Consider the following 11,427-nt stretch of genomic DNA (forward strand, 5'->3'; position numbering starts at 1 on the left):
TGCCTTCAGCTCAGGTCATGATCCCAGGGTCCTGGAATTGAGCTCCACATCAGGCTCCCTGCTTCCTTCTCCCTCTCCCTCCCCTCTCCCCCTTCACTTGTGATCCCTCTCTCTCAATAAATGAAATCTTTAAACAAAAAAAAACAAAAAAAAAGAAGAAGAAGAAAGAAGAAGAAGAAGAAGAAGAAGAAGAAGAAGAAGAAGAAGAAGAAGAAGAAGATTTTCTCCCTATCAGTAGTTCTAAGCAATTTGTGACGTACTTGTTCCTGTGTCTTGGCTTGAGGTTTGTTGACATTCTTGGATCTGTGGATTTAATTAAAAAAAAAATAAAAAAACACTTTTTTTTCTTTTAAAGTAGGCTCCATTCCCAATGTGGGGCTTCAGCTCATGACCCTGAGATCAAGAATAACATGCTCTACCAACTGAATTAGGCAGATGCCCCAGATCTGTGGATTTATGATTTTTATAAATTTGGAAAAATTTTTATCCATTAGGCTTTAAGTATTTAAATATTTCTTCTGCCTGACCTTTCCCTCATTCAGGGATTATACATATTAGGCCACTTGAAGTTGTCCCACATCTCACGCTGTTTTGCTTATATTTTTCAGTGTTGTTTATCCTTTTGTGTTTTTCATTTTGTACAGTTTCCATTGCTACATCTTCAAGTTCTCCAATCAATTTTTGTTGTGTTTGGTCTGCTATTAATCCTGTCATCAATTGAATTATGCCTCCCTCAAAGGTCATATGTTAAAATCTTAACCCACAATATTACTTTATTTGGAGATAGGGCCTTTACAGAAGTAATTAAGGTAAAATGAGACCATATGGGTGGGGCCCTAACCTAATACGATTGATATCCTTATAAGCGAAAGAAATCAGAAGTGCATTCATACAAAGAAAAGGTCATGTGAGGACACAGCAAGAAGGTGGCCATCTCTAAGCCAAAGGAAGAATCCTCATTAGATGTAAACTTTGCTGTAAACTTGATCTTGAACATCAGTCTCCAGAAATAGCTTCTGTGGGTTAAGCCATCGAGGCTGTGATTCTGTTATGGAGGCTCTAACAATACAATTCTCTCCAGTTTATTTTTCTTCCTTTTTAAAAAATATTTTATTTATTTATTCAGAGAGAGAGAGAGAGAGAGAGAGAGAGAGAGAGAGATGAGTGGCGGCAAGGGCAGAGGGAGAGGGAGAGGGAGAAGCAGGCTCTTCACTGAGCAGGGAGCCCAAAGTGGGACTTGATCCCAGGACCCTGGGATCATGACCTGAGCCAAAGGCAGATGCTTAACTGACTAAGCCACCCAGGTGCTCCAATCCACTGTATTTTTCATCTCTCAAAGTTCTATGTGGGGGCATCTGGCTGACTTAGTCAATAAAGCATGTGACTCTTTATTTCAAAGAATTCAAGCCCCATGTTGGGTGTTGAGCTTACTTAAATAATAATAATGAAAATAAAATAAAATAAAAACTTAAAAATAATAAACTTATATGTGAATTTTATATAGTTTTTTAAAAATTTATTTGAGAGAGGGATGCCTGGGTGGCTCAGCAGTTAAGCATCTGCCTTTGGCTCGGGCATGATCCTGGAGTTCCCGGATCAAGTTCTGCATCCAGCTCCCTCTGCTTATGTCTCTGCCTCTCTGTGTCTCCCATGAATAAATAAATAAAATCTTTAAAACAAAACAAAACAAAAACAAAAAGAATTTATTTGAGAGAGAAAGCTCAGGAGCATGGGGAGGGGCAGGCAGAGGAACAAGCAGACTTTGTGTTCACAAAGAGCTTGATTTCATGACCCTGAGATCATGATCTGAGCCAAAATTAAGAGGTAGACACTTAACTGACTGATGACCCAGATACTCCAGTTATTGTGAATTAAAAAAATATATACCTTCCATGTCTTTCAACATTCTTATAATTTATTGTAATTGTTTGAAATTATTGAATATGTGCCTATTTATGTCATTTCTGAATCTATTTCTATCATATGATTTTTCTCCTCATTATGGATTGTATTTTCGTGTATATTTGCTGCCTAATAATTTTTTGTTGGATGATGAACATTGTGAATTTTATACTCGTGGGTGATGGTGGTTTTTTTGTTGTTATTGTCTAAATACTGTGTTTATTCTGGGATACTGTTAATTTTTTTTTTAAGATTTTATTTATTTATTCATGAGAGAGGCAGAGAGACACAGGCAGAGGGAGAAGCAGGCTCCAGGCAGGGATGAGAACTTGATCACGCCCTTAGCAGAAGGCAGATGCTCAACTTCTGAGCCACCCAGGCGACCCAGGATACTATTAAATTATTGGAAATAATTTGGTTCATTCATGGGTTGCTTTTTAGCTTTGTTAAGTAAAATTTTTTTAAGAAAGTAAAATCATAGCTATCTTTATCCTAGAGTTATATTGGCTCCACTACTGAGGCAATCCTTAGTATTCTACGCTAGTTCTTTGTATTACAAGGTTGCTCCACTCTGATTATTGGGAATATGAACTATTTTCAACCTTGTATATTTTCTGGGAGTTATTCTGCATCTTCTACCCAGTGGTGCTTTCATTGGTCTATGGCAGTTTTCTCACAGCATGGGTTGATCAGTATTCAACTGAAGACTAAAGGGAAGTGCCCTGTATATCTTTGCAGCTCTTTCCTCCTTAACACTTTGCCCTGCAAAATATAGATGCCCCGATCTGTCCGAATTGTCAACTACACTCCTCAACTTAAGGACACTCTGGGCTGTTTCTGTTCACTGTTCTGAAATCTAGAAACTATCTCCAGGCATGTGGCTGGGTGATTCACTTTCTCTTCTTCTCCCTGGGACCGCTGGGACCACTCTTCTGCATTGCTTCTCTTGCACTTTTTTTTTTTATATCGATGTTATCATTGACATACACTGTTACTTGGTTTCAGGTGTACAACATAGTGATTCAAGAATTCTGTTATGCTATGTTCACCATAAGCTTAAGCTATCATCTGTCACTATACAACACTATTATGATATCATTGACTATAATTCTATGTTGTAACTTTTAGCCCCGTGATTTATGCGTGTCATAACTGGATTTTATTTTATTTTATTTATTTTATTTTATTTTATTTTATTTTATTTTATTTTATTTTATTTATTTTATTTTATTTTATTTATTTATTTATTTTATTTTATTTTTGAGAGAGAAAGCAATCGAGTGCCCATGTAGCCAGGAGAAGCAGGGGGAGAGGGAGAGAGAGAATCTTAAGCAGCCGTCGGGCTCAGCATGGAGCTCAGCCTGGGCTTCAATCTCACAACACTGAGATCATGATCAGAGCCAGAACCAAGAGTCAGACAGTTAAACAACTGAGCCAGCTAGGTGCCCCTGTAACTAGAAACTTTTTTTTTTTTTTGAGAGACAGTGTGAGAAAGGAGGGAGGGGCAGAGTGAGAGCAAGATCATCTTTTTGTTTTAAATTTTATTTATTTATTCATGAGAGACACAGAGAGAAAGGCAGAGACACAGGCGGAGGGAAAAGCAGACTCCTCACAGGGAGCCTAATGTGGGACTCGACCCCAGGACCCTGGGACCACGCCCTGAGCCAAAGGCAGACACTCAGCTGCTGAGCCACCCAGGTGTCTTGAGATCAACGTTTTTTTTTTTTTTTTTTTTAAAGATTTATTTATTTATCTGAGGTGGGGTGGAGGGACAGAGGGAAAGGGAGAGAGAGAATTTTAAGCAGCCTTCATGCTCAGCACAAAGTCCAATCTTGGGTTTGATCTCAGAACCTTGAGATCATGAGCTGAGCTGAAATTAAGAATCGGATGCTTAACTGACTGAGCCACCCAAGTGCTCTATAACTGGAAATTTTTACCTCCCACTCTCCTTCACCCATTTTGCCTATCCCCTCTGACAACAGCCAATTTGTTTTCTGTATTTATGGGGGTTTTTCTGTTTTTTTTTTTTTTTTAAGATTTTAAGTTATCTCTATATACAACGTTAGACTTCAACTTACAAGCCCAATATTGAGAGTTGTGTGCTCTATTGATTGAGACAACCCTTGTCTGTGTTTTTAGTCATTTAAGGTGGTGGACTAAATCTGGTCCCTGCTACTTACATGTTTGGAAGTGAAAGTCTCCCTAAATGTGTTTAAGTACTTGGTCCTAGTTGAATAGGTGCAAACAGCAATATAGCATTAATGTGGGATTAGTGCAATGATCATTTTTTAAAAGATTTTATGTATTTATTTATGAAAGATACAGAGAGAGAGGCAGAGACACAGGCAGAGAGATAAGCAGACTCCCTGAGGGGGACCTGATTCAGGACTTGATCCCAGGACCCCAGGATCACATCCTGAGCTGAAGGCAGATGCTCAACCACTGAGCCATCCAGGCTCAGACTGGATATGTCTTGATATGTCAGCACCAGAAAAAGTTCTTTGGATTATATTAGAATATAAAGAAAGTAAATTTGAGCTAATTTGTGAAGGTGTATTATAGGGTCTTCTAGGTCAAAGCAAATAGCATATGGTGATCCTTACAAACTGATGTAGACGTTTTAAAAAAATATTTTATTTATTTATTCATAGAGACACACACAGAGAGAGAGAGAGAAAGAGAGAGAGAGAGAGAGGGAGAGAGAGGCAGAAACACAGGCAGAGGGAGAAGCAGGCTCCATGCTGGAAGCCCGACATGGGACTCTATCCTGGGTCTCTAGGATCAGGCCCTGGGCTAAAAAGGTGGCGCTAAACCGCTGAGCCACCTGGGGCCCATTGATGTAGATTTTTAAAAAATCTTTTCCAAAATCAGTATACGTGGGGATCCTGGGTGGCTGAGTTGATTAAGCCTCAACTCTTGATTTTGGCTCAGGCCATGAACTTGGGGTCTTGGGATTGAGTCCTATGTTGGGTTCTATGCTTGGCATGGAGTCTGCTTGTCCTTCTTCCTCTGCTATTCCCCTGCTCTCTTTCTCTGTCTCTCTCAAATAAATAAGTAAAATCTTAAAAAAAAAAAAAAAAGATCGATACCTGCATTACAGCTATTTGGTTTCTCCCAGGCAATATACCATTTCTGGAACAACAGCTATAACTGGAACCATTATCTGATAAATTTTATGACCCACAGTCATTCTCCAAGATCATAGGTAAATAGGGGAGTTGAATGGGGATAATTTTTAAATCAATACCCCTGAACATATCGATCTAGGAAGCAAGGATCAATAAATACCAAAAAACATTACTACTGTGTTGGTCACATTTTCTGATTATAATGAGATAAAATTAGAGATGAATAATAAAAACATATCTTTTAAGGGTGCCTGGGTGGCTTAGGCATCTGACTCAATTTTGGCTCAGGTCATGATTTTAGGGTCATAGGATTGAGATGTGCACCAGGCTCCATGCTCAGCAGGGAATCTACTTAAGATTCACTTTCTCTCTCCCTCTGCCGCTTTCCCCATGCTCTCTCTCTAAAATATATAATAAATCTTAAAAAAAAACATATATTTTAAGTGCACACATTTGGAAAACTTAAAACACGTCTCCGTGGACTTTTATGAAAAGAAAACATACACAGTTGAAATAAATAACTCAAAATACTGAGTATTGTTTAATATGATTACCACTTTTGTAATGATATATTACATTTGTGTATATATACTTGCAGGTATATATAAAAATTATTTGGAAATATACTCCCCAAATTTAACACTGGACACGTGTATTGGGGAGTGTATAAAACTATGTAGATAGGATCAGTAGTAGGATGGAAACTTCATTTAATACCATTTCACAGGGGCAGCTTGAGTGGCTCAGTGGTTTAGCGTGGCTTTTAGTCCAGGGAGTAATCCTGGAGACCCGAGATCAAGTCCCACGTCGGGCTCCCTGCATGGAGCCCGTTTCTCCCTCTGCCTGTGTCTCTGCCTCTCTCTCTCTCTCTCTCTCTCTCTGTGAGTATCATAAATAAATCTTAAAAAAAAATAAATAAAAAATAAATAAATAAATAAAATGTCTTTGAGGAGAATTGTTGCATTTCCATATATTAAAAAAAAAAAAAAGAATGGGAATACCAGAAGGTAGAGAAAACTGGGACCATCTTAGATGCTGGCCACCACACATGGCTTCTTGTTGTAAATTATCCAAGGAAACTTTCTCCTCATTCTTTTCAATACTAAAGTGAGGCCAGGCCCTTCCGCCGCCATCCTGGTTGCATGTGGTTGACTGTGATCGCCATATATTCTCACAAGACTTTCAGAATCAAGCGATTCCTGGCCAGGAAACAAAAGCAGAATCGTCCCATTCCCCAGTGGATTCGGATGAAAACTGGTAATAAAATCAGGTACAACTCCAAGAGGAGGCACTGGAGAAGAACCAAGCTGGGTCTATGAGGAAGCATCGCACATCATGAAATAGCAAACATAATTGGCACACATATGTAAGCCGCATGGAGATCACATGTTCCTATCCTATCAATATGAAAACATCCTTCCTACCTGGCCAATAGACGTGTCTTATCAAGGGAATGATTTTCTCTGTTACTATGCCTCTATACCAGTACGTTGGTTCAGTCATAAATGTGAGACGTTTCAGCTGAGCTGCTGTTGTGTCCTGATTTGTGAAGTACTGAATCCCCCCTCCTGTCAGATCTGACATAGCACCGTCTGATAGAACTTTCTGCAGTGATAGAAATGGCCTTTGACAATGAAGTATTTAAAGTGTGGCTAAGGGACGCCTGTGTGGCTCTGTCTGCTAAGTGTCTGCCTTTGGCTCAGGTCTTGACGGGGAGTCCGCATGTCTCCCCCTCTGATCCTCCCCCTGCTCATGTGCTTTCCCTTAAATAAAATCTTTAAAAAATAATAACAAATAAAGTGAGGCCAGGTATATATCCTTGCCAACTGATTTTTTTAAAAATAAGATTTTTTTTTTTTTAATTTTTATACCATGGGTGCCCTTCCTTGGGTCCTAACTCTAAGTAGCCACCTACTATTAAATTATCTACTTAGCAGGTTCTGTGATCCATGTAGCTATCAAAGTAGAATACAAGACTTCAGGGTTGGTCAGAAAACCTCAGAGTGGGTGCCAGAGCATTGAACTTCCAGAACTTCTCTTATAACTCATAGTGCGACTTTGGAGATTTCTTTTATGCTAGCCCAGCAACACATTTAAAAGTTTTTTTGCTAAATAATATTTCAGGACGAGAAATGGTTATTTTTGCTAAATAATATTTCAGGACGAGAAATGGTTACGCATCTCGCTTCAGCTCAACTCATAATCCTAGGGTCCTGGGATTGAGTCCCATGTTGGGCTGCCTACTCAGAGGGGAGTCGGCTTCTCCATCTGCCCCTCACCTCACTCAGTGCTCTCTCTCTCTCTCATCCTCTCTCTCTCTCTAAATATATATATATATATATTGCTTTCTCTCAAATAAATAAACTCTTTAATCTTTTTTTTAATTTTTATTTATTTATGATAGTCACAGAGAGAGAGAGAGGCAGAGACACAGGCAGAGGGAGAAGCAGGCTCCATGTACCAGGAGCCTGATGTGGGATTCGATCCCGGGTCTCCAGGATCGCGCCCTGGGCCAAAGCCAGGCGCCAAACCGCTGCGCCACCCAGGGATCCCTGGTATTCCCATTCTTGAATGTAGTCACTACCTACATTGAATATGGCTTACTTATATAGATAATAGGATATTTCAGAGATGACTTTGTGTGAGTTTCATGGCTTGGTCACAGAAGATATTGAAGATTCTAGTTTCTCTCTCTTGGAACATTCATTCTGGGAGAAATCAGCTGCTATGTCACAAAGACTCTCAAGCAGTTTTATGAAGAGGCAAGGAACTGAGGCCTCCTCTTAGCAACCAGCATTAACTTGTCAGGCTTTTGAGTAAGCCACCTTGGAAGTATATCCTTCAGCTCCAGTGAAGCTAAGGCTTTAGATGGTTGCTCCTTCCTGGCATCTTATACGCAACCTCAAGTGAGACCCTGAGCTAAAACTACTCACCTAAATTACCCCCAGATTCTACAGAGACCACTTAAACTTTTTTAAAATTTATTTATTTTTAATTTTTTTTTGATTTTTATTTATTTATGATAGTCACATGAGAGAGAGAGAGAGAGAGGCAGAGACACAGGCAGAGGGAGAAGCAGGCTCCATGCACCGGGAGCCCGACGTGGGATTCGATCCCGGGTCTCCAGGATCGCGCCCTGGGCCAAAGGCAGGCGCCAAACCACTGCGCCACCCAGGGATCCCTTAAAATTTATTTTTATTATTACTTTTTGTTTAGAGATTTTACTTATTTATTCATGAGAGACACAGGAAGAGAGGCAGAGACACAGACAGAGGGAGGAGAGGCAGGCTCCATGCAAATATCCTGATGCGGGACTCGATTCAGGGCATCTGGGATCACACCTTGAGCCAAAGGCAGACTCCCAACCGCTGAGCCACCCAGACGTCCCTAAATTTTTTTTATTTTTTAATTTTTATTTTTTTTAAGATTTTTATTTATTCATGAGAGACACACAGAGAGAGAGACAGAGACAGAGGCACAAGCAGAGGGAGAAGCAGGCTCCATGCAGGGAGCCTGACATGGGACTCAATCCCGGATCTCCAGGATCAGGCCCTGGGCTGAAGGTGGCACTAAACCACTGAGCCAAAAAAAAAAGGGGGGGGGGGGACAAAAAATAATAAACCACTGAGCCACCCGGGCTGCCCCCTTAATTTTTTTTTTAAAAAAAGATTTTATTTATTTATTTATTTATTTATTTATTTATTTATTTATTTATTCATGAGAGACACAGAGAGGAGACTGGCACAGACATAGGCGAAGGGAGAAACAGGCTCCCCTCAGGGGCCCAATGCAGGACTTGATCCTGGAACCTGGGATCATGCATGACCTGAGCCGAAGGCTGATGCTCAACCACTGAGCCACCCAGGCGTCCCTACAGAGGCAATTTAAAGATAATAAATGTTTATTGCTTTCAGCTGCTAAGATATGCAATTTGTTATGCAATAGATAAATAATATGCTAGTACTCACAAAGGGTTTTGGTTGGAATTTCTGTTGCTTGTGTGGTTAGAAAAAATTTAAGTAGAAATTTGATAATTGGTAGAAGCAAATACTTTCTTAGGAAGAGCTTATTTTTTTTTAAATTCTTTTTATTTATTTATTTATGATAGTCACACAGAGAGAGAGAGAGAGAGGCAGAGACACAGGCAGAGGGAGAAGCAGGCTCCATGCACTGGGAGCCCGACGTGGGATTCGATCCTGGGTCTCCAGGATCACGCCCTGGGCCAAAGGCAGGCGCTAAACCACTGTGCCACCCAGGGATCCCTAAGCAGATTTTTTTTAAAAGAACAAAGTAGAACTTCTATAAATAAAAAATACATGATGTTATTTAAATTGTCAAGGACTGATTATACAGTAGAATGGACACAATTGAAAAAAAGAACCAGTGCAGTATAAAATGGATCCAAAGAATTTACCCAGAATGCTGTCCATGGATTCAAAGACAGAAAATATGAATGAAGGGTTAAGAAAAAATGGAAGACTGAATAAAAAAGTCAAACATATAGCTCAGTGGAGTTCCAGAAGGAGATAATGGAGAGATTGGGGATGAAGCAATATTTGAAGATAAAATGACTAGGAATTTTTCAGGGTTGTTGAGAGATCAATCCTCAGATCCAGAAAGCTCCCCCAAATTGAAAAAAGAATTTATAAATAAAATCAAATTCAACAGAAACATCACAGTTTAATTGCAAATCAGAAAAGAACAAGAAGTGATCTTAGAGTGGCTCGGTCAGTTGTCTGCCTTCATCTCAGGTCCTGATCCCAGAGTCACTGAATGGAGCCCTGCATGGAGCTCCCAGTTCAGCAAGAAATCTGCTTCTCCCTCTGCCCCGCACCCTGCTTTGAGCTCTCTCTTGCTCACTCTTTCTTTTTCTCCTTCAAATAAATAAGTAAAATCTTTTTAAAAAGAAAGAAATTATCTTGAAAAGCAGAGTAATATTAAAGAAAGCATATCGGAGAAATAACACAGGTAAAAACAAAAATTATCAAAATAGAGATGACACCATAGAGGGATCTATAAAGACAAAGCAGGAGTTAAAATTGAGTCCCACATCAGGCTCCCCTCGAGGTGCCTGCTTCTCTCTTTGCTATGTCTCTGCCTCTCTCTGTGTGTGTCTCTCATGAATAAATGAATCTTTTAAAAAAATAGACAAACTTATAACAAGATCGATAATGAACAAATAAGATTACATATGGCTCTTTAGAAAGATGTAGTCACAGCTACAGCAGAACTTTGGATGCCCTGTTCCTGCTTCTGCCTCACTGCTGTTCTCTGTTGCCAAGGAACAAGTCCATTAGGAAGCCATGCTGCAGCCATGGCTTTTAAAGACACTAGGGAAGACACCATGGAACCAGAGCTGGCAATTCACTGAATTAGGATTACTCTAACCAGCTGCAATGTAAAATCTTTGGAGAAGGTATGTGCTGACTTGATCAGAGGCGCAAAGGAAAAGAATCTCAACGTGACAGGACCAGTTCAGTTGCCAAGCGAGACTCAGAATCACTACAAGGAAAACTTCTGGTGAAAGTTCCAAGACTTGGGATGGTTTTCAGGTGAGAATCTACAAGTTATTCATTGATTTGCACAGTCCTGAGATTGTTAAGCGGATTACTTCCATCAGTATTGGGCCAGGAGTTAGTTGAGGTTGAAGTCACCATTGCAGAGGCTTAACTCAACTTAAAAAAAAAAATCTTTTTAAAGATTTTATTTACTCATGAGACACACAGAGAGAGGCAGAGACATAGGCAGAGGAAGAAGCAGGCTCCCTGCGGGGAGCTCGATACGGGACTCGATCCCAGGACCTGAGCCAAAAGCAGACACTCAACCACTGAGCCACCCAGGCATCCCTTAAATCAACTTTTTAATAAAATATCAGTGTTAAAAAAAAAGATTACATATGAATCATACCAGGAATGAAAAGGGAGACATAATTCTCTTACATTAAAGTCTTTAAATATTATAGAAATTACTATAAACTTTATGTCAATAAATTAGTAAACTTAAGTGAAATTTCAGGATAAGGTATTAGAATATATTTGGCTTCACGTTAGGGAATATCTGATTAACAGTTGTTTGAAAAAAAAAACAGTTGTTTGAGCAATAAGACATTTAATTAAAATATAGATGGATCTGGGGCAGACAGACTAATGCTTTTTACATAGGTTTGGAACTAATCATTTTCCTTTTTTTTTTTAGACAGATTTTATTTATTTATTAATGAGAGAGAGAGAGAGAGAGAGGCAGAGACACAGGCAGAGGGAGCAGCAGGCTCCATGCAGGGACCCAATGCGGAACTCGATTCTGGGACTCTGGGATCATACCCTGAGCCAAAGGCAGCTGCTCAACTGCTGAGCCATCCAGGTGTCCCAGGAACTAATCAGTTTCCATACAAACTTTT

At 39.7% G+C, this 11,427-nt stretch overlaps 1 protein-coding gene and 1 pseudogene across 1 annotated transcript; both read left to right on the forward strand.

Moving 5' to 3' along the window:
* Positions 1 to 6,172: 6,172 nt before the first annotated feature.
* Positions 6,173 to 6,349, forward strand: LOC129515222 (60S ribosomal protein L39-like). The gene has a single exon (XM_055333968.1). The coding sequence runs from the start codon at positions 6,173 to 6,175 to the stop codon at positions 6,347 to 6,349; it is 177 nt and encodes a 58-aa protein (XP_055189943.1).
* A 3,995-nt stretch (positions 6,350 to 10,344) lies between these two features.
* Positions 10,345 to 10,700, forward strand: LOC129515377 (40S ribosomal protein S20-like; annotated as a pseudogene).
* The last annotated feature ends 727 nt before the right edge of the window (positions 10,701 to 11,427 follow it).

Source organism: Nyctereutes procyonoides, unplaced genomic scaffold (genome assembly GCF_905146905.1).
Source record: "Nyctereutes procyonoides isolate TBG_1078 unplaced genomic scaffold, NYPRO_anot_genome, whole genome shotgun sequence".
NCBI classification, from domain to species: domain Eukaryota; kingdom Metazoa; phylum Chordata; class Mammalia; order Carnivora; family Canidae; genus Nyctereutes; species Nyctereutes procyonoides.

Bases quoted from the DNA above. Each gene is read 5' to 3' on its own strand.
- LOC129515222 (XM_055333968.1), top strand. From the start codon at position 6,173: ATGTGGTTGACTGTGATCGCCATATATTCTCACAAGACTTTCAGAATC.